General features: G+C 38.9%; 2 protein-coding genes across 4 annotated transcripts in view; both read left to right on the top strand.

Annotated features, from left to right (window-relative positions):
- The first annotated feature begins 1,449 nt into the window (after positions 1 to 1,449).
- Positions 1,450 to 22,460, top strand: PTGR2 (prostaglandin reductase 2). 2 transcript variants are annotated; one of them, XM_036265483.1, is made up of 11 exons: positions 1,450 to 1,511; positions 7,799 to 7,883; positions 9,563 to 9,681; positions 11,028 to 11,219; positions 15,376 to 15,546; positions 16,939 to 17,148; positions 17,937 to 18,058; positions 19,015 to 19,102; positions 19,881 to 19,920; positions 21,526 to 21,552; positions 22,320 to 22,460. In XM_036265483.1, the coding sequence occupies exons 2-11, from the start codon at positions 7,847 to 7,849 to the stop codon at positions 22,322 to 22,324; spliced, it is 1,011 nt and encodes a 336-aa protein (XP_036121376.1). In that variant the 5' UTR covers positions 1,450 to 1,511; positions 7,799 to 7,846; the 3' UTR covers positions 22,325 to 22,460. The 2 variants fall into 2 exon arrangements, with proteins under 2 accessions (XP_036121376.1, XP_036121369.1); XM_036265476.1 differs by having other exon boundaries at positions 21,526 to 22,460.
- Positions 22,461 to 24,613: 2,153 nt separating this feature from the next.
- ZNF410 (zinc finger protein 410) overlaps positions 24,614 to 26,328 on the top strand; it is a 45,394-nt gene continuing 43,679 nt past the window's right edge. For both annotated transcript variants that reach the window (XR_004959469.1, XM_036260397.1), the window contains exon 1: positions 24,614 to 24,717. The gene's annotated coding sequence lies outside the window, so the exon portion shown is untranslated. The remainder of the gene's footprint in view (positions 24,718 to 26,328) is intronic.

The raw sequence follows: 26,328 nt of genomic DNA on the forward strand, positions 1-26,328 counted from the left end.
CTCTTTGGTCCACGGATGGATGCTCTAATTTTGAAGATTACATTAACCAAAGTCTCTGAGCTCTTCAGATAAGACCATAGAGTGGAATAAAAATCTGTTCCATTTTTGTTGTTGTTGTTAATCCTCACCTTCCTTCCTTCCTTCCTCCCTCCCTCCCTTCTCACCCCCCTCCCAGGACATTTTTGCATTTATCTTCAGATAGAGCCGGAGGGAGAGAGGGGGGAAGAGAGAGAAACAGCAAATGGTTGTGACCCACAAGATCCAACCTGGGCAGGACAAACTACAACCTAGGTATGTGCCTCTAACAGAAACCGAATCCGGGACTTTCTGGTCAGTGTGTGAGGCTCTAACCACTGAGCCAAACCAGCCACGGTTTTTTGTTTTTTTTTTAAGGTTTTTTGTTTGTTTAAAAAATTTTTTTCTTTTTTCCCCATCAACTCTATTTTATTTTTTTATTTTATTTTATTATTATTATTTCTTTTTGATAGGTGCCCCTAGCGGGAACCGAACCCAGGACTCTCTGGTCCGCAGGCCAACACTCCAACTGCTGAGCCAAACCGGCCAGGGCAATTTTTTTCTTCATTAATTTTAGAGAGAGAGGAAGGGGGGAGAGAGAGAGAGAGAGAGAGAGAGAGAGAGAGAGAGAGAGAGAGAAACATCCATGAGAGAGAACATCGATTGGCTGCCTCCTGCATGCCCCACATTGGGGATTGGGCCCACAACATGGGCATGTGCCCTGACAGGGAATCAAATCCGCAACCTCTTGGTGCATGGGTCACACTTAACCAATGAGCCACACTAGCGGGGCACCTGAGGATATTTTTCCATTGATTTTTTTTCATATAGAGTGGAAGGGTGGGAGAGAGAGAGAGAAACATGGATGAGAGAGAGAGAGACACATCAGTTGGTTGCCCCCAGCACGTCCCCCACTTGGGAACCTGCAACCCAGGTGTGTGCCCTTGACCGGGAATTGAACTTGCGACCCATTCAGGCGCAGGCTGGTGCTCTAACCGTGAAGCTACACCTGCCAGGGCTAGAGCTGGTTTTAATCACAGCACTGCCCCAATCACCTTAAAGGTGGGTGGTCTAATCACATCAGCTCTCCCAGTTTGTTTCCCCAACCATAAAATGAGGGGCAGGCCCCTTTCTTACTGCAATTTTCCAGTCCAAGGCTCAGGAAGACATTAAGTCCATAAAATGAATAAAATTACTTCAAAGACTGCTAGAAGTAACTCACTGGTCAAGGTTAAACGATTTGCTCTTCGAGGACAGCAGTAGGGGCGGCCTCAGAACACCAGTTCCGGTTACTTTATTAATACACTTTGCGTAGATACGTGACTGTCCTTAAAAGCCCTTCACCTTGCCTGCCTCTCATAGTCCCTGGGAGGATCTGGGACAAAAAGCACAGGTCTAGTCATGCGCCTGCGTATTGCGGTCGCGCTACGAAGTCTCGCAGAGAGCCCCGCGCAGCCCCGCAAACGACGCGATATTTCCTCCGGAGCTCGGTGGCGGTGAGTAAAGAGCGAAGACCATCTGTTGCGGCCCCTGGGACTGGGGAACCGGCGGCTGAGTCGGGCCATCGGGTTGAGGGAAGATCTAGCGGCCAGGGTGACCTCTAGGCTTCCTCCTAAGCTACTGGCGTCATACCTAGGACTTTAAAGAATTCTGGAGAAGCAGAAACGGGTCTTTTTTCAAAGCACTGCCGGGAGTAGGCAACCTCAGGATTGGACATAGTTGTGTCTAAGGTGCCTCTGAGACGTTCATTTAACACGTTTTTTAAGCACCTACCATGTGCCAGGCATAGGGGTGGACATAAATCCTTGAACAACGGACACAAAGCCGTATCCTCTTGGCGCCTACAATGTGGGAGGTCAGCTTGAAATTCTGGGTTGTAGATGCAGATTCTTATAATTTCCGTGTGAGTGGTGGTCGTGGGAGCCGGAGAGGAAGGTGAGGGCACTGAGGAAGGGAAGAGCCTTGCAGGAGTCCCCACATATTAGACTTGGGCAGAGGAAAATGGAAACCAGAAAACTCAAAGGAGAGGAGGGCAGCTGCCCAGAAAAGGTGGGGAAATCCCAGAGATTTCCACGTTTTTAAAGAGTTATTGTGGTAGAATAATTGAACAAGATCAGGACAGAGAATGTTTTATTAAAAGGTGCTAGGAAGCTAAAGGTAAGTAAAGGGTATATATCGTGTCTGAGTATGGGTTCCAGTGTCCTCATTACCAGTTGTACGACCATGGGCAAGTCTTTCAACCTGTCAGTGCCCTCTTTCCTCCTCTATAAAATGTGGACGGCGACAGCACCAACATCATAGGGTTATTGGGCGGGGTGCAGGTGGGGGTGGGGTGGTAGTTAAACGCAGTAATGACTATAAAGCAGTTAGCCCAGTTGTTGGCACTTAGGAACATTTAGGAAAGAGGCTGAGAAAACAAGATCTTACCTGATTAGAACCAGGATTTGTACTTTGCTCTTCCTAGTTCAGTGTCCTTTCTCTTACACTAGACTGCAAGGTGTCACTCAAATAACATACTCTTTTATGACCTGCACCAGAGTGAATTTTTCAGTTGATCACTGATCTGGTATTATTTTTTAATATTACTTAGCACTAATTAGGAACCCTCTTAATATACCAGGCAAACATGGTCACACACTTGGGATGAATTTAACACCACCAACCACCCTTCCTTTCATATCTAGAACTTGGTGTGTCATATTTTTTATTTTAATTTTGTAACTAAATCAAGTTTTTTATATTGTAAATTTGTGGTTTGTTGTGCTCCCGAGGGATATTGTGTGATTATCCTACATTAGTTAATTGTATTTGACACTTGAAAACTTTCTAATTTAATGCAGAGGGAGAAAACTTTAATGGTGTGCTTATACTGATAGTAGTGTTTGGAAAAATCTACAGAGCATCTTTTAAAGAAATAAAGCAAACATTGAAAGTAATTAGTGAGAGGGCAAATATGAAACTTCATTTGGAAAGACTCCTTTAATTGAAAATTTAGCCATCATGCTGCTTTAATAACCACTTAAATGCAGTTGTCTTTGGACCCAGCATCAATCTGGGAATTTTTGTTTTTGAATCCTTATATAATGTACACACAATGTGATTCAATACAAAATTTCCTTTTAAAAAATGTATTTAGCTTGCCCTGGTTGGCATGGTTCAGTGGTTAGAGCATTGGCTTGCAAACTGAAGGGTGGAGGGTTTGATCCCTGGTCAAGAGCATATACCTGGGTTGCACGTGAGTTGCAAGTTCAGTCCCCCATCCCAGTCTGGGAGGGCTGGAGGTCAGGGCTCCTTCAGGAGGCAATCAATCAATGTGTCTCTCTCACATTGTTTCTTTCTTTCTCTCTCTCCCCCTCCCTCCCTTCCACTCTATCAAAAAAAAAAAAAAAAAAAAAATCCTCAGGTGAGGATTAACAACATATATGTATATATAGTATTTAGCTTTACAAGACAGTATGAACTTCTTGATGTGATGAAATAGGATGCATACAGCACCATATTTAAAGATTCTTGTGTAAAACTTGAACCTGCATCTAATCACATCTCTAGATTGAACCACCAGTCAAGGGTAAGGGGGGAGATAGAAGAATGTGGTTCTATAGACGAAGTGAGGCAGGATAGTAAGAAGCTAGGGAAATTCCTTGACAAATGGAATAAGGGAAAGTTAGACAAAATAATTAAACAAGGCCAAAACATTTGAGCAGTTTACAGCCAGCTAATGAGTCAAAGTTTTGTCTACCCTAACCAAGGACACCTAAGAGCAAATGATTTACACGTTCCAGACCATCCTGGGACAGATCGGCTTCAGTCTTGGTCCCTCTTTGATGATGTTCTTTAAAAATAAAACTAACCTGAAAATAACACTGATCCCTCCATATACACATTTTGATGAATCAACATATTGAAGGACACACCTGGAAAGCTAGTGAATATTCTGTTAAGACCCTCCCCTAGGATTCCCATCAGCCCAAGAAAGATAAAGCCTCCAGACAAAGGATGCTCTCACTAGAACATGCCCATGCCTTGTATCCCTGCTCTCTTCTAAACTCTAAGGGTCCCCACGAGACTTGTAACCAGGGGAGCAGTTCGTCCTGGACTTACCCCCTGAACCTGTCTCCAAGGCCCCTTTTTTCTCTGACTTTTCAGTGAGCTATTAGCTAATAGCAGCCCTGCCACGGCTCACTTCTGTCACTGTGACTTTTTCTTTTTTGTTAATTCTCACCAGAGGATATTTTCCTACTGATTTTTAGGTAGAGTGGAAGGGAGGAAGGGAAAGGGGGGGGGGGAGAGAGAGAGAGAGAGAGAGAGAGAGAGAGAGAGAGAGAAACATCTGTGTGAGAGAGATACATTGATTGGTTGCCTTTCACACAATCCCAACCAGGGCTGGGATTGAACCTGCAACCCAGGCACGTGCTCTTGATGGGGAATTGAACCCGTGACCCTTCAGTCCTCAGGCTGACACTCTAACTGCTAAGCAAAACTGGGCAGGGCTGTCACTGTGACTTTTACTTCTCAGTGAGTTCACGTAGCCCAGTGTAGCCCACTTCTTTCCTATAATGTTTCTAGAGAGCCAAAGCAGCCCTGTCTAGGCTCTCTCCTGTTGCTTCTTCTATCCTAAGCCCTTCCTTCATTTTACTGCCTTCTGCTTTAATAAGGCACAGTGTACTCTTGATAGGCCACATCCATGCCTTATATCTCTGCTCCCTTTCTCCTAAACTCTAAAGGTTTCCATGAGACTTGTAACCAGGGGAGCAGCAGGCAGCAGCAGCTCATCCAGGGCTTATCCCCTAAACCTTTCTCCAAGGCCCCCATTTTCTCCTGACTTTCCAGTAAGCTAACAGCAGCCCTGCCTTGGCTCATTTCTTGTACTGTGACTTCTATTTCTCAGTGAGCCAAAGTAGCCCTGCCTAGGCTCTCTCCTGTTGCTTCTTCTACCCTAAGCCCTTCCTTTGTTTCATTATCCCCAGCTTGAATAAACATACTCTCAAAATCACCTGGACTCATAGTGAAAGCTTACCTGCACAAAGTCAAGAACCCACATACTACCTGCCACCCCGAGCAGACCTGCCCCAGGCCCAATCCCTGTCAGTCCAGTAACAAAAGGAATGAAGAAAATGTTTCTTCAACAATCAGCTTCATGGGCCCTGGCCGGGTAGCTCAGTTGGTTAGAACGTTGTCCCAGTACACCAAGGTTACGGGTTTGTCCCCAGCCAGCAAATCGATATTTCTCTTTCTCTTTCTCTCCCTGTCTTCCTCTCTTTCTCCCTCTCCCTCTCTTCCTCCCTCTCCTTTTCTTTCTTTAAATCAATCAATAAAACTATCAATGTCATGAAATAAAAAAGGAGGGGAACCTCAAAATATAGTTTGTGGACCTTGAATTTTGGTGCTAATGAACTAACTGTAAAAAGACATCTTTGAGACAATCAGGGAATTTGAATATGCACTGGGTATTAGAATGTTAAGGAATTACCTGTACTATTAATTCTGTTAGGTTAATGGCATAGCATTTATATTTAAAACAATCTATTATCAAAGATGTATAATTGAGGGATTTTTAGGTCAAATTGGATGATGTCTGGGATTTATTTTAAGGGGAAGCTGGGAAAGGCAATTTTTTTAGCTAGGTAGCATTGTATTCATAAGGAGAGAATGGATATTGAGGGAAACTAGCCATTAATGTCAACCAGTGAGATTATAAATATATACATTATGCCCTGGCTGGTTTGGCGCAGTGGTTAGAGCGTTGGCCCATGTACAGAGGGATCACTGGTTCGACTCCTGGTTAAGGACACGTACCTGGGTTGCAGGTTTGATCCCCAGCCCTGGTCAGGGTCGTGCAGGAGGCAACCAGTAGATGTGTCTCTCTCACATCGATCTTTCTCTCTCTCTCTCTCTCTCTCTCTCTCTCTCTCTCTCTCTCTCTCTCTCCCCCTCCCTCTCCCTCCCTCCCTCCCTTCCATTCTATCTAGAAATCAATGGAAAAATATCCTCAGGTGAGGACTAAAAATATATATATTACAAAAAATAAGAATCAAGTAGGATGCATGTCCATGTTCTTCATTCTATTTTTCAGAATGTTACTAACATCAGATGTTTAGGTCTTAATTAGGAGATAATTTCCTCCTCTAGTAAAGGATACCTACCGGAGAGTTGGGCATCACTGCATGGCTGTAGATGTAAAAATGAGGAAGATTGTAGGGAAATAGTGGAAAGAGTGAGGACATGTGAGATCTGGGATGAGGGGATTTGCATTTCATTCTCAACTCCTCTGCTTACCTGTTGTGTGATCTTGGGTACAACCTGTACCTCAACCTCCTCTGTAAAAGGAGGATAGTAACATATTTACCTATATAACTTTGTTATAAGGAGTAAGTGGAATCTTAGGTCTGTGTAGGATACTCAGGTACTATATAGGATGCAGGAGTAAGTGGAATCTTAGGTCTGTGTAGGATACTCAGGTACTATATAGGATGCAGAAAAATATTAAGAATGATGCTGCAAACTTAGAAACTAGAAGCGGAGTAGAGTCATATATAAATGAATTTACCCAGTGATACAAGGCAAGGGATTATTAAGTATCAAATGTAATGGATGTACAGATGATTGTCAAATGTATGAGTGCTGCTGTATGAAATTGTTACATTTAAAAAAGATACTAGCAACTATATATATGGTGCAATGTTATAAAAAATATATGATTGATATCATTGTTTTTCTTTGGGTTTCTCAATGTTATTATTAATATGATGAATATAATAACAGCTATAAAACAAAATAATGAGAGAAGACAGAAGTAAATATATTAATTTTTAAAATGATAATATTTGCATAGTGTCTTAAAAATCAAATAACAAACATATAGAATGGACATTTTTATGTAGTAGTTAAAAGATTGGTTCAGGAATATCAGATGACTCGGGTTTGAATATCAGCTCTACCACCTTAGGAAGTGTTTAAACTTTTTAATGCTCAGTTTTCTTATCTATTAAATGGAGATAATAATAATAAGATTGTTAGATAAAATAAATATATATTAGATATTATTAAATATTAAATGAATATATATTTCATAGCACTCACAACAGTGTAACATTGTAACACTCACTAAGGATTTGTTCTCTTTTTTACTGATGGATAAAGCAAGCAGGGCTATTTCCCCCAAGATGGATAGTGTCAGCACTGGAACTTCATTTTGCTTCTTTCATTTTGCTCAAATTGTGAACCCAGAATAAATTGGACCTTTACTTATTCAGCCATTCTATATTACAGAATTTATTATAAGCTGAGAATTTTAAAAAATGCTTTTAATGTATTTTATGATCAGCAAAACTATTAAGAAATTTCCATTTTGATAAGTGAGTAATAGAATTTTTAAAAATTTGGTTACATCTCAATTAAGCAGCTAATGTTTATATTTTGCTATTAGATTAATTGGCCAGCTTCATAGGAATATATCATGCTGTTTTCTTTTAATCAAGCCACTTTAGGAGGCTTAATCATGATGGTATATAGATGAATGTACTTGAATTATGAGGCAAAAACATTCTGCCCCACCCAGTCTTCAACAAACTTGTTCCTATTAAGCAAAAATTCTAATTAGACTTAGTCCTTCTCCATATATTTGCTTTAGGAGACAAACTCTGACAGGGCACTCTATCTTTTTTGGATCCCAAATATGATTTTTATTCTCCCCTTTGCAGAAACACAAATGTGCTTTTTAAATTTTTTAAATTGTTTAATATTTTCAAACCTTCTTGTGATTTAAAATGTTTTCTATCAGTAGGAATTACCTTATACAGAAATCTTGTGAGATCCCTGTGCAAACAAGGTGATGATTGTACAAAGAGTGATATTGAATTCCCGACCTGGTATGTATTTATCTATGATTGATGAAGAGCTGTGATCTTTGTTAATTATTAATAGAAATGGAAGAACAAAAGTATCTGTATAATGTCACTGTGGTAAATTGAGGTAGGAAGATATTAACAGTAGCAGAGGTATTAGAAGAAAATCTTTAAACAATATAATATTCAGTTTCTCAGGTGATTACTTATCAAGGCCATTTGTTGAAAAAAATAAAGTATTTTAAAATAGAATGATACTATTTTAAAAGTTATATTACAAATATATGGCTTTTTTTTCTTTATAGTATGTATCATTGATTCTTAAAATGTACTTTTCTGTTTTATGAGAACAGCACTGACCTATGTCTGTGCTGACCTCTAACTCGAGTCATAGAAACGGATATGGAAGTAACCTGAGAGGTTTGGGCTCATGCTGCCTTGGTTTTGCTGCCTGTCTAGCATGTGAGCGGGGAAGTCACTTAACCTTCTCAGTTTTAGTAAAGTGAGCAGTTAGATTAAAATCTTTGCATTCTATTCCCACTTTAGAAATGAGATGATTAAATGAATAGGAAGTTTGCTTATGTTCAATGTAACTTAATAGGAGTACACTTTTAGTGATGACATTTTCTGCTTATAGATTTTTCTTTTCATATTTTAAATTTTCTAAATTTTAAGACTTTAAAAAAATTATATTCAAGTTTCTGTTTTATTCTTTTTTTTTTTTTAAGGTTTTTCTTTATTGATTTTAGAGAGAGAAGAAGGGAGAGGGAGAGAGAGATAGAAACATTGATGAGACAGAACATTGATTGGCCACCTCTTGCATGTCCCCCACTAGGGATCAGGCCCACACCTGGGCATATGTCCTGACCAGTAATCCAACCAGTGACCTCTTGGTGCATGGGTCAATGCTCAACCACTGAGCCACACCGGCTGGACCTCTGTTTTCTTCTTAAAATGAGGAAGGAAAATTTACCTAACTATTTATTTTTTTAAATCCTCACCCAAGTATATTTTTCCATTTATCTTTAGATAGAGTATGAGGGAGAGAGAGGGAGAGAGGAGAGAGAGAAAGAGAAACATTGATGTGAGAGAGACACATCGATTGGTTGCCTCTCACATGACCCCAACTAGGGCAGGGGACCAAACTGCAGCTGAGGTACATGCCCTTGATTGAAATCAATCCCTGACTCTGTTCTGAGGGCTGATGTTCTAACCGCTGAGCCAAGCCAGCCAGGGTTACCTGTAGTCATCTTAAAAAAGAAATATTAGCACTGGCCAGTTTGGCTCAGCGGTTAGAACATCAGCCCTAGGACCAAAGGGTCTTGGGTTTGATTCCCGGTCTCTCACTTCAATGTTTATCTCTCTCTCTCTCTCTCTCTCTCTCTCTCTTTCTTTCTCCCCCCATCCCTCCCTTCCACTCTGTCTAAAAATCAATGGAAAAATATCCTTGGGTGAGGATTAGCAAAAAAGAAATTTTAAAGTTGGCAGCAATATTCCAAAGGATCTTCTTGGAGAAAATGAAAAGCAATTACTAAAACTATTTGAAGAATTTATGTCTGGTTACAGAGAAATTACAAAACAATATAGATTTACTCATGCCTAAGTTAAAAGAGAGTGCTTTGAATCTTAGAGTGAACTTTGAAATAATAATAAATATTTAAGAAAGTGAGTTTTTTATTTTATATTTTTACCTAATATTTTAGGAAAAAATGGTAATCCAGTGGCAGAAAATTTCCGAGTAGAAGAAGTAAATTTACCAGATAATATCAATGAAGGACAAGTACAAGTCAGAACTCTTTATCTTTCTGTGGATCCTTACATGGTAAGAGTCAGGATTTTGTGACTTGGTGAAAATTAATTTTACTTTTATATTTTTTGTGTTGTATCTGCATTTTATTGTGCAATCCTCACGATTAGTAAATATTTGAGCAATTATATTTTGATACCTGTGAATTACAGATCGCCTTTGCTTTTATTCACTAGTGTTATTAAGGAATGTTATAGGAGAAAGGTTTTCATAATAGTAGCACATGCAGTTAGTTTCTTCCAAATGTCCTGATTACTTCCCAGTAGTAAATAAAGCTTGAAAATAGTAAATAAAAAGAAAAAAAAAAGAAATCAATGGAAAAATATTCTCAGGTGAGGATTAACAAAAACAAAACAAAACATTAAAAAAGAGAACATCCATTTGAGGTTAGGGTTATGATGTAGTGCTTGGTCTGTATTACTGTGGAAAATTGAGCAGTTGGGGAAGTCTTTAAAATGCTTTGGGAATAGATAGTATTAGAAATGAAGAAGAGGAGTTCAGAAGGGATGGTGACAAGCAACTGTATAAAAATAGTTTCATTTCTTTTTGTGTTATTTCCATTGGGGAAGTGGAATTGCTAGGCCAAAAGAAATGAGTACCATTATGGCCTATATGTTACTCATTTGTTTCTACAAAAAGTAGACAGTTTTATAATATCATCATCAACATGTAAGCATACCTAATTTGCTACAATCCATTGAAACCATTGGCACAGTAGTTTGTATTACTTTTGCTACCATAATGTATGTAATATTACTTACATTTCTTTAAGTAATTGTTTAAAAATTTTAACAGCTTGCCCGGCTTGTGTGGCTCGGTGGTTGAGCATCGACTCGCCCCAAAGGTCACCAGTTTGATTTTCATTCAGGGCACATGCTCAGGTTGTGGGCCCGATCCCCAGGGCAGGGCATGCAGGAGGTGGCCAATCGATGTTCTCTCTCATTCATGTTTCTATCTCTCTCTCCCTCTCCCATCCTCTCTCTCTAAAATCAATAGAGAAAAAAATTTTTTAAACAGCTTTATTGAAATATAATACACTTATACAATTCACACATTTAAGTGTTTAATTTATGGTTTTTAGTCTATTCACAAAGTTGTGGAACTATCACCACAATCTAACTTTAGAATATACTTAAATTCCTTTTTAATTGCACTTCTTTACTTGTTAGAGAGAGGATACAATTTTTTTCAGAATAAAAAAAATAACTGAAAGGAAGATAGAAATTAAGATAAATTTTATTTGTTTGACACTTTACATTACTTATTATATACCTTTCTTTTAGTCACTGGGTAAATTAATAGACTGGTTCAGTATTATTAGACAGAATTATGCTAATCAGTGTTTTCTTTTTTTTTTTTAGCGTTGTAAAATGAATGAAGACACTGGATCTGATTATTTAGCACCTTGGCAGCTGTCTCAAGTGGTTGACGGTGGAGGTATTGGGATTATAGAAGAAAGCAAACATTCCAGTTTTACTAAAGGCGATTTTGTAACTTCTTTCTATTGGCCCTGGCAAACCAAAGTTATTCTGGATGGAAATAGCCTAGAAAAGGTGATGTATAAAATAATCCCCTCTGTAATTCTTATTTTGTGCCTTTGTTTTTCAGTTCTGTTTGTTACCAGGGGACAAAAATAAAAGCATACATTTTCTTTTAGATAACTGCAAAAATGTGGAAAGCCTTTGTTTCTTTTCTACTATTGGCTGTAATTATATATGACAGTTCTTAGATTACCAAAGAGTGGTGTTGTTTTCCATATTTAATTTATTTCTCAAATTTTACATATATAAAATAAAATCTGATCTATAAGCATCAAAAAATATTTTATACTAAGAACCAGAGGGCACCTAATAGGTGTAGGCTTTAAAGTTGCCTGAGAAATTGACACTTAAGAAATTCCTTTAATTTGTGCTTGAAATTCCATCTAGTGTCAAAAATTCTAAGTTTGGTTTCTATTAGGTTGAACCATGTGAGATTACCAATATTTGTCTGTTTTGACCTGTAAAAACTGGTGGCTTCATGTTCAGGGTAGGGCAAAAGTATTTTTACAGTTGTGATTATGGAAAATAATACAATAATTAATAAATAATAATACAAGATTAAACTCTATTTTGTGTACTCACAACAACAAACCTACTTTTGTCCCACCCTGTAATTCGACCTAATAGATGTCATCTAGGAAGTTACTTTATGTTTCTAAACTTCAGTTTCCTCATGTGCAAATGAAAATAATAGCTATCTTACAAGTGAATGTGAAAATTAAATGCCATGACAAATGAAACTTAAGATTTTTAAAAAGATATATATGCCCTGGCCAGTTTGGCTCAGCGGTTGGCGCGTTGGCCTGTGGACCAGGAGTCCTGGGTTCGGTTCCGACTAGGGGCATGTACCAAAAAATAAACAAACAAACAAAAACAAAAAAGATATGTAAATTTTTAGTATTTTTTTATTAGTACACATTTTTATAATCAGTTAAAAGTGGCTGTAATATACACATGACATGAGACATTATGCAATCATTTGTCAACTTACTGGTACTAGCAAAATATATTTACCTAGAAATTTCTTAGCAGGAAGTGAAAAAGAAATCTTCAGCAGTTTCTAGTTTTTCCTATAATTGTGCTGTCATGGGAAATTGAGCAGTTGGGGAGAGCTTAACAGTGCTTTGGGAATATGTATTAGAAATGAGGAAGGTGGGTTCAGAAGGGATGGAGAAATGATATTTGCTGAACTCAAACTTAACTCGCACTGTTTTTTTTTTTAATCCTCACCCAAGGACATTTTTTTTTTTTCTGTTACGTGCCTCTAGCCACTAGGGCCTAGTGGGAACTGAACCCGGGACTCCATGGTCCTCAGGCCAACGCTCCAACCACTGAGCCAAACCGGCCAGGGCAACTCGCACTGTTTTTATACTGGCTTTAATAATAAATAACTATTACCTACGTAAAATATTTCTGATACTGTAGACCTTTCTGTGTATTGTAAATTTAGTATCTCCATTATGCTTATCCGCACATCAAATTTAACTGATAGCCATTTAAAACTGCTTAATACAAAATGCTGTTTTATTTCTTTGTAGCAGTTTAAGTACAAATCAAACTAAGGTAGTAAATCTTGACTACTTTCAGTGGTTTATTACATTTTTACTGAAGTTTTTTAACTCCTTAAAGAGTTATTATAAAACGTTTATGGCAACAGACAATGTAGCTCAGATGGTTGGGCATCGTCCAATGCACCAAAGGTTGCCAGTTTGATTCCCAGTCAGGGCACAAGCCCCAGTTGCAGGCTCGATCCTGGGTAGGGGGCATGCAACTGATGTTTCACTTTCACATTGATGTTTCTCTCTTTCTCCTTCTCCTTCCTGTCTGTCTAAAAATCAATAACAAAATATTTTTTAAAAACCCCAAACCCTTTATGGTAGGGAGTCTTTCTATATCATTTTTTCAATTCTCCCCAATTTTACACATAAGAAAAAAAAAGACACAAAAATGTAAGAGAAGTATAATTATTATTATTACTAAAAAAATTTTTTTTCTTTATTAATTTTAGAGAGAGAGGAAGGGAGAGGGAGAGAGAGAGAGAAACATTGATTAGAGAGAACATCAATTGGCCACCTCCTGCATGCCCTCTACTGGGGACTGGGCCCACAACCCGGGCATGTGCCCTGGGAATCCAACCAGCCACCTTCTGGTGCGTGGGTCGACCCTCAACCACTGAGCCACACTGGCTGGGTGAGAAGTATGATTATTGATAGGACCCAGTAAACATATAAATACAAAATGCTAAAAAGAAGTTGAGAGCCTGGCCGGTGTGGCACAAAGGTTGAGCACTGACCCATGCACCAAGAGGCCACTGGTTCGATTCCCAGTCAGGGCACATGACCAGGTTGTGGGCCCAATCTCAAGTGGGGGGGCATGAAGGAGGTGGCCAATTGATGTTCTCTCTCATAGATGTTTCTCTCTTTCTCTCTCTCTCCATTCTTCTCTCTCTAAAATCAATAAAGAAAAAAAAAGTTAAGAGAGATTTCATTTTATTTTGTAGTTAAAACAATAAATTATATCACACTTTCCTTACATTTTTATGATATAGTTTAAGCATCAGTAATGAGAACTGTTAGTGTTTGAGCTGATTTTTGGGTAGATAAATGCTTACTTTGGAATTGCTCAGAGATTTGAAAACCTTCCAACGTCACCTGGTGTCTTCCTGTTAAGTCTTTCCTCTCTATTTATTTTCTCACAGTTCTGGAGATTAGAAGCCTGAGAACAAGATGCTAGAAAGTTTGGTGTCTGGTGAAGCCTTTCTTCCTGGTTTGCAGATGGCTGCCTTCTTGCTGTGTCTTCATATGGCATTCAGCCTTTCCCCTTTACTTGTGCAGAGAAAGAGATCACTGGTGTCTCTTCCTCTTTTTATAGAAACATAAGCCCTATTGGATTAGGGTCTCACTTTTGTGACCTCATTTAACCTTAATTATCTACTTAAAGGCCCTACTCCAAACACATGGGTGGGCAAAATAGGTTTACAGTTGTTCATATGGAAAATAATACAATTAATACAATTAATACTAATAATAAAAGAAGAATAAACTGTATTTCATGTACTCACAACTGTAAACCTACTTTTGCCATCCCAGTATAGTTACATTAAAGGGGGAGGTATTCAACATATGAATTTTATTTATTTATTTTTTTATCCTCACCCGAGGATATTTTTCCATTTTTTGTACAGATAGAGTGGGAGGGAGAGAGAGGAAAGGAGAGAGAGAGAAACATCGATGTGAAGGGACACATCGAGTGGCTGCCACTCGCACAACCAACCAGGGCCGGGGACAAACTGCAACCGAAGTACGTGCCCTTAGCAGGAACCGAACCCAGGTCTCTCCGGACCGCAGGCCGACGCTCTAACTGCTGAGCCAAACTGGCCAGGGCCTGTAGAGAATTTTTATTTTTATTTTCCTTTTTAAAAATTTTTATTCTCACCCGAGAACACTTTTACATTTATCTTCAGATAGAGCGGGCGGGAGAGGGGGAGGAAGAGAGAGAGAGAAACATCAATGTGAGAGAGACACATTGACTGGTTGCCACCCACACGACCCCAACCAGGGCCGGGGATCAACCACAACCGAGGTATGTGCCCTTAGTGGGAACTGAACCCGGGACTCTCTGGACCACGGCCAGCGCTCTAACTGCTGAGCCAAACTGGCCAGGGCCTGTAGAGAATTTTTATAAGAAATTATTTGAGCCAAACTGATGACAATTGCTGGGAAGCAAGAACTCAGATGTTCCGGAGAATAACAGTTTCACATTTTCTTTTATGCACTTTGAAATTAAGAAGGGAACATAAAATTACACTAAGGAAGGAGAAAGCAAGGCAGTGATTGGATTACAGGATAGTTAACGAGGTTATGTGCTGTCTTAAAATTGGTTAGGTTTATTTCAAAAGAGAGTTAACCTAAGATGGACAAGACTAATGGATAGGGCTTGGCTAAGGCAAAAATAAATCTTTTACTAAAGAATTTATATGTCTGGGGTGTGACTACCCACCACGACCTGCCCAGTTAGGAATTTATGATCAGATCACCCTGTGAAGTTACTTTCCATAGAATTCCTTTTTTGTCCACAAGAAGACACAATTCAGAAGGTTGTCTCTACCTTCTTGACTTAAAACAGGAATTCCTAGTATTATTTTTAAAAGGTATATATTTCATTTTAGGTAGACCCGAAACTCGTGGATGGACACCTTTCATACTTTCTTGGAGCTATTGGTATGGTTGGTTTAACATCCTTGATTGGAATACAGGAAAAAGGTCACATAACTGCTGGATCTAATCAGACCATGGTTGTAAGTGGGGCTGCTGGTGCTTGTGGATCCTTGGCTGGGCAGGTAATAATTTCTGAGAATTATTTGATTTTCTAAAAAAGTAGTCATAATTGAATCTGTAGATCATGTATACAATTTAAAATATAAAATTGAACAAATTTATAATATGATTATTTTACACATTTATGGTAGAAGTGATGTTATTACCTGTTTAGACTGTCTTTATAACAACATGAAAAATGTTGTATATTTTTGTATCTTGTTCTCTGACCAAAAATAGACATGGGAAATGCTAGAACGATATAAGGAAGAAAATCAGAGTACCTGTGTGGAATTCATGAATTGAAAAACAAACTCATGCCCTGGCCGGTTTTGCTCAGTGGTTAGGGCATCGGCCCTCGGACCACAGAGTCTTGGGTTCAATTCCCGTCAAGGGCACGTAACTCGGTTGCGGTTCATTGCCGGCCCTGGACCCGGTCATGCGGGAGGCAACCATTTGATGTGTCTCTCTCACATTGATGTGTCTGTCTCTCTCTCTCCCCCTCCCTCCTCTCTATCTGATGATAAATAGAAAAATATCCTCGGGTGAGGATTAAAAAAACAAGAAAACAAAACAAACTTATATTGTAAAAAAAAAATTTTTCAAATAAGAAAGCTCTCATCCATTCAAAAAATACAGTAAATATTATGATAGAATTTTATAAAGTGCATTGTTTTTATGAGTAATAGCCTTTATAGTATGAAACCACTGAAATAAAACATTTTATTTTAGTAGTGAATTTACTCATAGGCCTGAAAAATATTTTAAAACTTAAAAAAATTGCATTAATTAGAGTTATATTGGGTAATAACATTATATAAATTTCAATTGTACAACTTTATTATATGACATCTGTGTACTCTATTGTGTGTGCACCACCTGGGCTAATATCCTTTTGTCACCATATATTTGACCCTCTTTACCCTCTTTGTCCTCCCCTTCCCTCCCTTCCCATCTAGTAACCATTCTATTGTCTGTATCTATGAGATTTTTGTTAGTTCATTTGTTGCTTTTTGTTTTATGTCCCACATATGAGTGAAAGCATACAGTTCTTCACTCTTCTGACTTATTTCATTTAGCATAATACTCCTAAAATCCAGTCACTGAAAAAATATTAAATTGCAAATTAGTGATGTTAGGGGTCTGACCATTCCTTTTATAAAATCAGCTTTAAATTCTGAGATTTTAACATTCAAGCTGAGTCTAATTTTATTGAATCTTAATGTTTTTAAGAATGACATTATATGTATTCTCATTTCTTTTGATTTCAAAGTACTTTTAGCTGAAAGCCCTATAGCCTAACCTAAATTGTGATGAACACTCTTACATGCTTGTAATATCTTGTATGCTTTCACATCTTAAAATTTAAATATGACAATAGAAGGTTGTTTAATTTCTAAAAATTTCCTCCCTAGATTGGTCACCTGATGGGCTGTTCAAGAGTGGTGGGAATTTGTGGAACACATGAGAAGTGCCTCCTTTTGACCTCAGAACTGGGTTTTGATGCTGCAATTAATTATAAGAAAGAGAATGTAGCAGAGCGCCTCCGTGAATTATGCCCAGCTGGCGTGGATGTTTACTTTGACAACGTTGGCGGTGACATAAGTAATACAGTGATAAGTCAGGTTGTTTGCTGATTTGTTCATTATACATTTGAATGCTATATTTTATTTGATGTGATATATCTTTACCTGATACTGAGAGAAAAAATCTTTATAAGATTGTAGAATTTATTATGAAAAATAATATGGTGATCAGTACTGTTAAATGATACAGAAGAGCTTGCTGATATATCTACTTCCATTTGCTTGCAGATTTGCAGTGAGCATCAATTTCAGTTCTTTGCTAGCAATAGTATATTTCTCTCCTGCAGTTTATTTTTGTGAAAAATAAGAGTTGTATTGTTCAAATGGTGAAGTTCTGACTCCTGACTCAACATCAAACAACTCACAGCCATGGCCTCTGACTTTGAGTAGGGAATGGATTTTCATAGATTGCAGATATTTACATACTTTTATTGACAGTGTTATAAAATATCAGCATCAGCTATTAACAGTGCATTGCCCTTTACTGTATGTAAAATTACTTGCAACTGAGGTTAAATTGTTTAAACACAAAGAAATACTCTGCTACAACTACTAAAAGTAGCAACAACAATGACGACAACTAATGTAATTCTATTGCTGATTACCAAATTCTCACTTACCTCTATGTTCCTTGGGAGTGGAATTATTTTCTAGCCAATTGAAACTCTTAAATACATATAATGGGTAAATCTTAAAATGAAATCAATTAATTGGCACTAAATGATTAAATACACTGGTCAAGGAGGCTTTCTTTGAGACAGCCATAACATCATATATATTGGAAAGGCATATATCTTAGGGTATAATCATCAATTTTATCTGAACAGATGAATCAGAACAGCCACATCATCCTGTGTGGTCAGATTTCTCAGTACAACAAAGATGTGCCTTATCCTCCTCCACTACCTCCTGCTGTAGAGGCAATCCAGAAAGAAAGAAACATTACAAGGTGTGTTCTACCTGTCATTACCAGATCCAAGGGGTTTAAAGATCATAGATGTATATGAAATGTGTTGTTCTCCAAATGCAATTTTTCCTTATTAAGTAAAATTTGAAAAGATACATTTTATTTTTATTTTATTTATTTATTTTTTTGTGGTACGTGCCCCTAGTGGGAACTGAACCCGGGACTCTCTGGTCCGCAGGCTGACGCTCAACCGCTGAGCCAAATTGGCCAGGGCAGTAAAAATATACATTTTAATCTGGTTCACTATTTAGGTTTTGGTTAACTAGCTCTTTGGCAGAAAACTTTGCAAATTGCATCTGTTGTATCAATCTTTTACAAGTCTTTTTTTGCAAGTGATAGAAACCCAATCACATTGGCTTAAGTGCAAAGGAAATTTATTGGCTCATGTATCTGAGAAATCCAATATTAGTACAGTGCTGGCTGAGATTTGGCTGGATAAAGGGTTTGCATAGTGGAGTCATGACTCAGTTTTTCTCCACCTCTGGGCTGTGTGTTCTTCTTAGTTGGCTGTGTTCCTCACAGGCTCTCCTTTTGCAGCAGTGAGAGGATGACATCTCTAGTCTTATATTTTACCAGGTTAGCATTCCAAGCAAAAAAGAGAACAACTCTCTCCTTGCAGTTTTATCACTTCCCAAAGCTAATACTTTATGGCTCAAACTGGCCTGGCTTTGGTCACATCCGGTAGGGAAAGGCTGTTATCCACAAAGTAAAATCACAATGCTATTACCAAATGGGGTTGTAAATGTTGGGCAGACAAAACAATAGAAGTCCACTACACTTATACCTTTAACTATACCTAAAATTATATCTGGCCAGACTCTGTGTGATTAAGTCCTAATGTTTGAAAGATTAACAGTAGAGTTCTGGAATGACTTTATTTTGGAATCTTTTATTCCTTCTCTGGTCTCTGATCATTATCCTTTTCTTCCCCATTACAGAGAAAGATTTCTGGTGTTAAATTATAAGGACAAATTTGAGCCTGCTATTCTACAGCTGAGTCAATGGTTTAAAGAAGGAAAACTAAAGGTAGAACTTGCTTCTGTTCTTTATCAGTAGCATTCTTCCTGCTATTTGATATGTTTTTGTATTATTTGAATTTATTATAGCAAACATACTAGTTTCATAATAAAAATTCCTACAAAAGGGAAGTGTACTGAATATTATAAATTAACATTACCTCCCAGGTGATTCAATCTCCTAGATGAGAAGCCCTCTCTTATTATTCCCTTTATCTGAAATTTTATTAACCTTTTACTTTTATTAGATTATATTGTAAGATCAATAGGTTTTTCCTCTCAGATTTTAATACTTATTAATTTAACAAATATTAATATGGAATGTTACTGTGTATTAGAAGCTGTGCTTTCTCAAAAACCTTATAAGCACCTCCTAGTACCCCTACCTCTCTACCATACTTCTTCTCTGCCCTCCCTTTCTGATGTATCTCTAGGTTGTTGGTTGAAAATCAGGAGTTATTAATCTGAGGCCAGAGATCCTGACCTAGCATGTTCTTAAAACCTGCAAATGATAGGCAAAGTTGTATGTGTGTGCTTATGTACTATTTTTTGGAAGAGAGGGTGTATAGCTTGTGCTGTTACCAATAGAAGATTAGACAATGGGAAAATTGTCTAATTTTTTTAAAAAAACCATTGGTAGGAAGCCATTTTGGGCTACCTACATGAAATAAAAAATATCTATTTTTAGAAAGTGCTAAATAGTATTGCTGCCTTTTGCAAGCATGGAAACTATTAAGTAGAAACATTGAAGTCTAAAGAAGAATACTAAATATAGTTTTGATTTACAGATCAAAGAGACTATGATAAATGGATTAGAAAACATGGGAGGTAAGATGGATGTAGATTATATCTATATATTTACCACAAATATTCCTTTTTTCTTTTAATTTTACTTCTGATTTTTTTCTTTTTAAATTATTTTTTTTTCCTGTAAAACTGTCCTAGTTTTCCTTAAATATCTCAATCAAACTCCCTGAAAGTTCAATTTAGTGATATTTAAGAGGTATTGTGGTGGGTTTTTTGTTTTTTTTTTTGCCTAGCTGGTGTGGCTCAGTGGACTGAGCATTGTCTCATGGACTGAGAGGTTCTGGTTTGATTCCCAGTCAGGGCCCAAGCCTGGGTTTTGGGCTCGATCCCCAGTGTGAGGTGTGCAGGAGGCAGCTGATTGATGTTTCTCTCTCACATCAATGTTTCTATCTCTCTTTCCCTAAAAAATCAATAAAAACATTTTATTTTTTTATCCTCACCCGAGGACATTTTTGCATTTTTTTGTTCAGACAGAGCGGGAGGGAGAGAGAGGAAGAGAGAGAGAGAGAAACATCGATGTGAAGGGACACATCGAGTGGTTGCCACCCGCACGACCAACCAGGGCCGGGGACAAACTGCAACGGAGGTACGTGCCCTTAGCGGGAACCGAACCCAGGTCTCTCTGTACTGCAGGCCGACACTCTAACCGCTGAGCCAACCTGGCCAGGGCAATAAAAACATTTTTAAAAAGAGGTATTGTTTTTACATTTCAAATCATAAAGTGTTTCTTTGTTTTCATAAACAGCCTATGAAAAAAATAAGAATCATGAAAGTCATTTAGCCTCTGGGTAACTTTTTCTGATTGATCAAATGGTTCTAAGACAGTGGTTCTCAACCTTCCTAATGCCAGGACCCTTTAATACAGTTCCTTATGTTGTAGTGACCCCCAACCATAAAATTATTTTCATTGCTACTTCATAACAGTAATTTTGCTACTGTTGTCTTAGGCGACCCCTGTGAAAGGGTTGTTTGACCCCCCCAAAGGGGTCACGACCCACAGGTTGAGAACCGCTGTTCTAAGACATCAAAAAATTATATTAAGCAAATTTTCAATATTTAGGTTTTTGGTTTGTTTTTTTGCCTAACATACACAGATTCCAACATTCTTTTGTTTGTTTTAAATAAAAAGGATTAATCAAATTAACATTTTTAAAATCTTTTTCAGAAAAAAATTTAATATATTTGGTTACTAAGTTTACCAAACAGAAATATAAATTTTACTTATTTTTTCTGGCATAACAGATGTGTATTTCACTTAGTAAAACTTTATCATTAGGTTTCTGATATTTTAACTGTTATTTAAAAATTTGTTTTGCCGACATTTTATCTTTATACTTATTTGCCTCTAGTCTTCAGACTGTAAACCATGAGTGTTGATGTAGACACTAATTAAACATTTCTAATTTGGGTAAAAACAATTTTTAAAGATGCTAACTGGGTTTGTTTGTCCTGTAACTTTTTGCCAGTGTTTATATGAAGTTTCTTTTCATGATAGTTTTCTTCTATAATTAATATTAAAATCACTGAAGTAATTTTTCAAATTAATATGTTGTCTAACTAGCTGATAAACATGTTTGATAGTGATATTTATGTTTTCAGATAACCTAGTTTTTGTTTTTTTTCCAGCTGCATTCCAGTCCATGATGACAGGAGGTAATATTGGAAAGCAGATAGTTTGCATTTCAGAAGAAACCTCCTTGCAATCTCTATAAATGTCTTCATCAAGGAAATACAGATTTCTTTCCATTTAGCATAAAGATTTTCAAGATACATTTAAAAAAACCTTAAAGATAGCTTTTGATTTAAATGTAATCATAGGTGATTATTTTTAGTTGCAAAACATAATTCTTTCCTAAGTCTTCAATATTATATATGTACTGTACATCTAACATATTATTTACAGTGATATATTGAAGTCAACATGATCTATTTTTATTTCTTTTGCTAAACTATTACAGACATTCTATCTTTATCAGATATTCTGAAACCACTGGAGATTTGATACAACTGTCAGTGGATCACAGAAAACAGCTTTTTAAAATTAATAGCTTTTATTGAAAATGGAATGGCTGAAAGGCACTTAGGAAATATTTGTAGAACTGGAAATGTTTTACATCATTCTTGAACTGAATCTTGGCATAAGAGAATTGGGATGGCCTTTCCATACTGCAGATGGAAAAGGGACTTAATGGAAGAGTGTGTAGGGGTTGGGGGGAATTCAGAGCTTATGGGACAGTTTTTGGGATAGGAGAGCAGAGGCTTTGTGTTGGGAGTAGTATGAGAAGATAAGTAAAGGTTGATTAGGTTGATGGAGAGACTGCATTAACTATAGAAGATGATCTGTTTGTGTTATGTCAAATAATTTACTGTATAGCCTAAAAACTCAAATATTTATTGATAAAAGCATATGTTTATTTTAGGTTAGCAGGCACATACTGTCAAATAGCTGTCAAGATTTCAAGGGCAAATAGATAAAAACATCACGTGGTGTTTCAGGTGATTAAAAAGATTAAGACAGCCCTGGCCAGTTTGGCTCAGCAGTTAGAACGTTGGCCTGCGATCCAGAGAGACCCGAGTTCGGTTCCCGCTAAGGGCATGGAACTCGGGTGCAGTTTGTCCCCGGCCATGGTTGGGTCATGCGGGTGGCAACCACTCGATGTGTCCCTTTAACGTCGATGTTTCTCTCTCTTTCTCTCTTCCTCCCACTCTATCTGAACAAAAAATGGAAAAATGTCTTCAGGTGAGGATTAAAAAAAGAAGATTAAGACAACAAAAACAGCTTAAAAAAAAAATCTCAGGATTGGCCCTGGCCATTTTGGCTCAGCGGTAAAGCATCAGCCTACGGGCCAAAGAGTTGTGGGTTCGATTCTGACCAAGGGCAGGTACTTAGGTTTTGGTTCATCCCCGTTTGGATTATGCTGGAGGCAACCAATGGACGTGTCTCTCTCATGTTGATGTTTTTTTCTCTCTCTCTCCCATTCTATCTGAAGATAAAAGGAAAAAGTATCCTCAGGTGAAGATTTAAAAAAATATATCAGGATTGAATGGGCAAATTAATAAATAATTAAAAACATGAATATTCAAGACTTACTAATGAACCTCTAAATAAGAGAGTTTGTGGGGGTGGGGACAGGTAGAGGAGGGTATAGAGGGATAAATGGTAATGGAAAGAGACTTAACTTGGGGTAATGAACACACAATATAGTGTCCAGGTTAAATGTTATGGAATTATACACTGGAACCTGTATAATTTTGTTAACCAATGTCACTCCAATACATTCAATGAAAAGGAAAAAAATAAAGCAGTGATTCTCAAAAAAAAAAAAAAGAGGGTTTGTTTTATTCATTGTGATCAACTCCCTGGCTGGTTTGGCTCAGCGGTTAGAGTCCCGGGTTCAGTTCCCCCTAAGGGCACCTACCTTGGTTGCAGTTTGTCCCAGGCCACAGTTGGGGTCGTGTGGGTGGCAGCCAGTGGATGTGTCTCTCTCACATCGATGTTTCTCTTTCTTTCCCCCTCCCTCCCGCTCTATCTAAAGATAAATGCAAAAATGTCCTCAGGTGAAGATAAAAATAAATAAGTAAATAAAAAAGTAAAATTGAGGGTAGTTTTCTGAGTGTCCTGCAGGTTTACGGTCACCTGTTTACACACTGCAATATACTTTTGTTGGCAACATTTGTAGAAAGTGTATTCAAATTGTGTTAGTAATCAGTCATTCCAGTTTACTTCAGTGGCCTTCTCTTCTTCTTGTTTTATATACTTTTCCTGGACCATTTCATCTCCACAGAGGGTTTCATCTCTGTATGTTGATAACTCCCATATCTACATCTCTATTTTTGATCTCTTTCTCATTTGAGCTCCAGACCTTTACTTCCACATAAATATCCCTTGAACTGGGATAAACTCGCTTTATCTGAAGAGGAATTCTCTTCCCCTGAAACGTGTTTCTCCATTGTTTTTAAATCACCATCCTTCATTTGTGTACTCAAACTACTGCTCCCACCCATTTATATGCCTCTCATCAAGGCTTAAATTTAATCTTGAAAATGCCTTTCTTAGAGAACTCTTTTAATTCCCACTGCCACTATCTTCGTCGATAGTGGGAAACTTCGTCAAGTTTCGGCAAAAATCAGTATCAAAGAATTAGTAATTTCAGACAGGCAGTCAAACTTAGAAAGTTCTAACAAGTAGTGGTATCTAGCCCGCACCTCCAGTGTTCCAGGTCAGGACACCCCAGAGCTCTTTACATCCAAATATGTGGAGCCCAGGCGCTAGACTTCCTATTCCAAAAAAAGTTCTACACTGGCGTCTCAGTTCTTCCCCCGTCCGGTGTACAATGCAGAGCCAGATCCTGCGAGTTCATTCTCGGTTCCCTTCGCCGAGAACCCTGACCCATGTGTGAGTGGTGATCTCGCTCGCCTCCACTGTAGCTAGGACTGACCTCAGCTGACAGGAAAACTACCCATCCGCTGCTGCAGGGAAGCAGTGACGTCACGGCCAGAATGAACCGACCCCTCTTTCTGGCTTCGCGGACCATGGAGCCCCGAAGGCCCACAGAGAATGAGTGGGAGGTGGGGGCACGGCTCCCTCCGACCCGGCGCGGAGCCCGGCGCCGCCAGCCGGGGCGGCCGGCTGCCCCTCGTGCGGAACCCCGCACCGGGCGGCCCCGCCGGGCCAGGAGGCGAGTAAGTGGGTGTGTGCGTGGGGGCGGCCAAACTTCCTGTCCCGCGCTCGGGCTGCTTCCGGCAGGAGCCGGAAGACGCTGTGTGTGGACGGAATTCGGACCGACCGAGGGACTGACGGCTGCCGGGGACGCGAAGGTGAGCTCCGGGGCGAGCCGGACCACACTTGCTAGGCCAGGTGGTCCCCTAAAGGGAGGGAGCCAGCAATGGCTCCTCGGGGGCCCGGGCCGAGTTCGCCCCCGGAGAGGACGGGGAAACCGCCCCCTTGGGCACCCCTGCCGGATCTGGCGGGCCCGGGAGCGGCCGGTCTGAAGCCCCACGGCTTGGACCCTTCCTCTCGCGGTGTTTTGGGGCCGATGTTTCGGCCCCTTTCCTTGGTGTGGAGGGCCAGAGTGTGGGGACAAGACCGTCCTGAGAAAGCCGGAGTCAGCGAAATCCCCTGGGCGGGGGCGCCCGGACTGCGTTCGGAGCCGGGCCTGCCCGCGGACCTTGGGGCCTTACGCTAAGGCCGTTGTAATGGGGGAAATTTGATGCCAAGGGGACTCTGCCCTGGATATTTCACCCCAGAGCTACGGTCTTCTTTCATATATCCCCTTACTTTCTGGGTCTAGAAGGAAGGCTGCCGACGCGAGGTTTCTGCTTCGCCTGTCATTTCAAGGCGGGGGTGTGGGCTGTGTTTACAGCCTGGACGTATTTCGCAGGTTGAATTTGTCCTCTGAAGTTTCTTCATGCAAAAGAATCCAGTTACTTTATTAAAGTTTATTTCACTTTCACTTGCTCATGAGGCTCTGAAATGCATTTAGGCACTATTTGGAAGTTAAATGTTATTAACTTGGGATCTAAGAATTTGCACTTCCTCGCTTTGGCAAAAGGTCAATACTGTATATTTGCAAAGAGAATAAAAGAAACATTTTTAACTAAAGTCAGGGACTATTGTTGTTAAGGAAGAAACTCCACTTTGTGTTATCTTACTGTGGACAGAGTAAAGTCAACTGAACCAGCAGTCAGAAGATTTAGGTCCTAGTTTTTAAAGTTTTGCATCTAAGTAGATACCTAATTTTTGGCAAGTTACTTAATCTTTGGCTTTTGGCTTTTTATCCCCCCTCAATTAATGGGTTTATCTATTTATTCAGCAAATATTTTCTGAGTGTTTACTTTGTACACAGCATCGTCCTAGGTTATTGGGAGACGGGTGAATAAACTCAACAAACCTAACCAGTGAGAAAAATTTCCATGTAGACAACTAACACCCATAGGAGGATAAAATAATTGCTAAAGAAGGGTTAAGCTGTGTGTTGTGAAAACACCAAGGTAAGGACAGATTTGTTCTGACTGGAGGGAAAGGATCAGAGAGTCTTCATGGAGGAGATGGCATTTGAGTTGGATTTTAAAGGCTGGAAAGGATTTCACAAGATTAGAAGTAGACTGGTGGTATTTATTACTGGTTCAAGAACTATCCCAAGCAAAGACCTTGAGCACTGACAAAGTTTAGTGTGTTCATTTAATAGCGAATTTAGTGTGGGTTGGAGTAAATAGTTTATTAAGGAATATAGTGGGATGCTGGAACTGGAAGTCTTTGAAGACATATAGAATATTTGAAATGCCTTGCTTAGGTATTAGACTACTGAGGCACTGAACTTTGAGTAAGGGGAGTGATATAAGCACTTCTGTGTTTTGGAAAGGTAGCTTGAGTGGGTACATAAAAGGTGGAGTGTAAAGGGGAATTTTAAGGGCTGAGTGGCCAGTTAG

Source organism: Molossus molossus, unplaced genomic scaffold (genome assembly GCF_014108415.1).
Source record: "Molossus molossus isolate mMolMol1 unplaced genomic scaffold, mMolMol1.p scaffold_m16_p_1, whole genome shotgun sequence".
Classification (NCBI taxonomy): domain Eukaryota; kingdom Metazoa; phylum Chordata; class Mammalia; order Chiroptera; family Molossidae; genus Molossus; species Molossus molossus.

Excerpts from the sequence above, each read along its gene's own strand:
- PTGR2 (XM_036265476.1), top strand. The coding sequence starts at position 7,847 with ATGATTGTACAAAGAGTGATATTGAATTCCCGACCTG. Across the intron at positions 7,884-9,562 it reads GATATTGAATTCCCGACCTG|GAAAAAATGGTAATCCAGTG; the intron begins GTATGTATTTAT and ends CTAATATTTTAG. Across the intron at positions 19,921-21,525 it reads TGGATTAGAAAACATGGGAG|CTGCATTCCAGTCCATGATG; the intron begins GTAAGATGGATG and ends TTTTTTTTCCAG.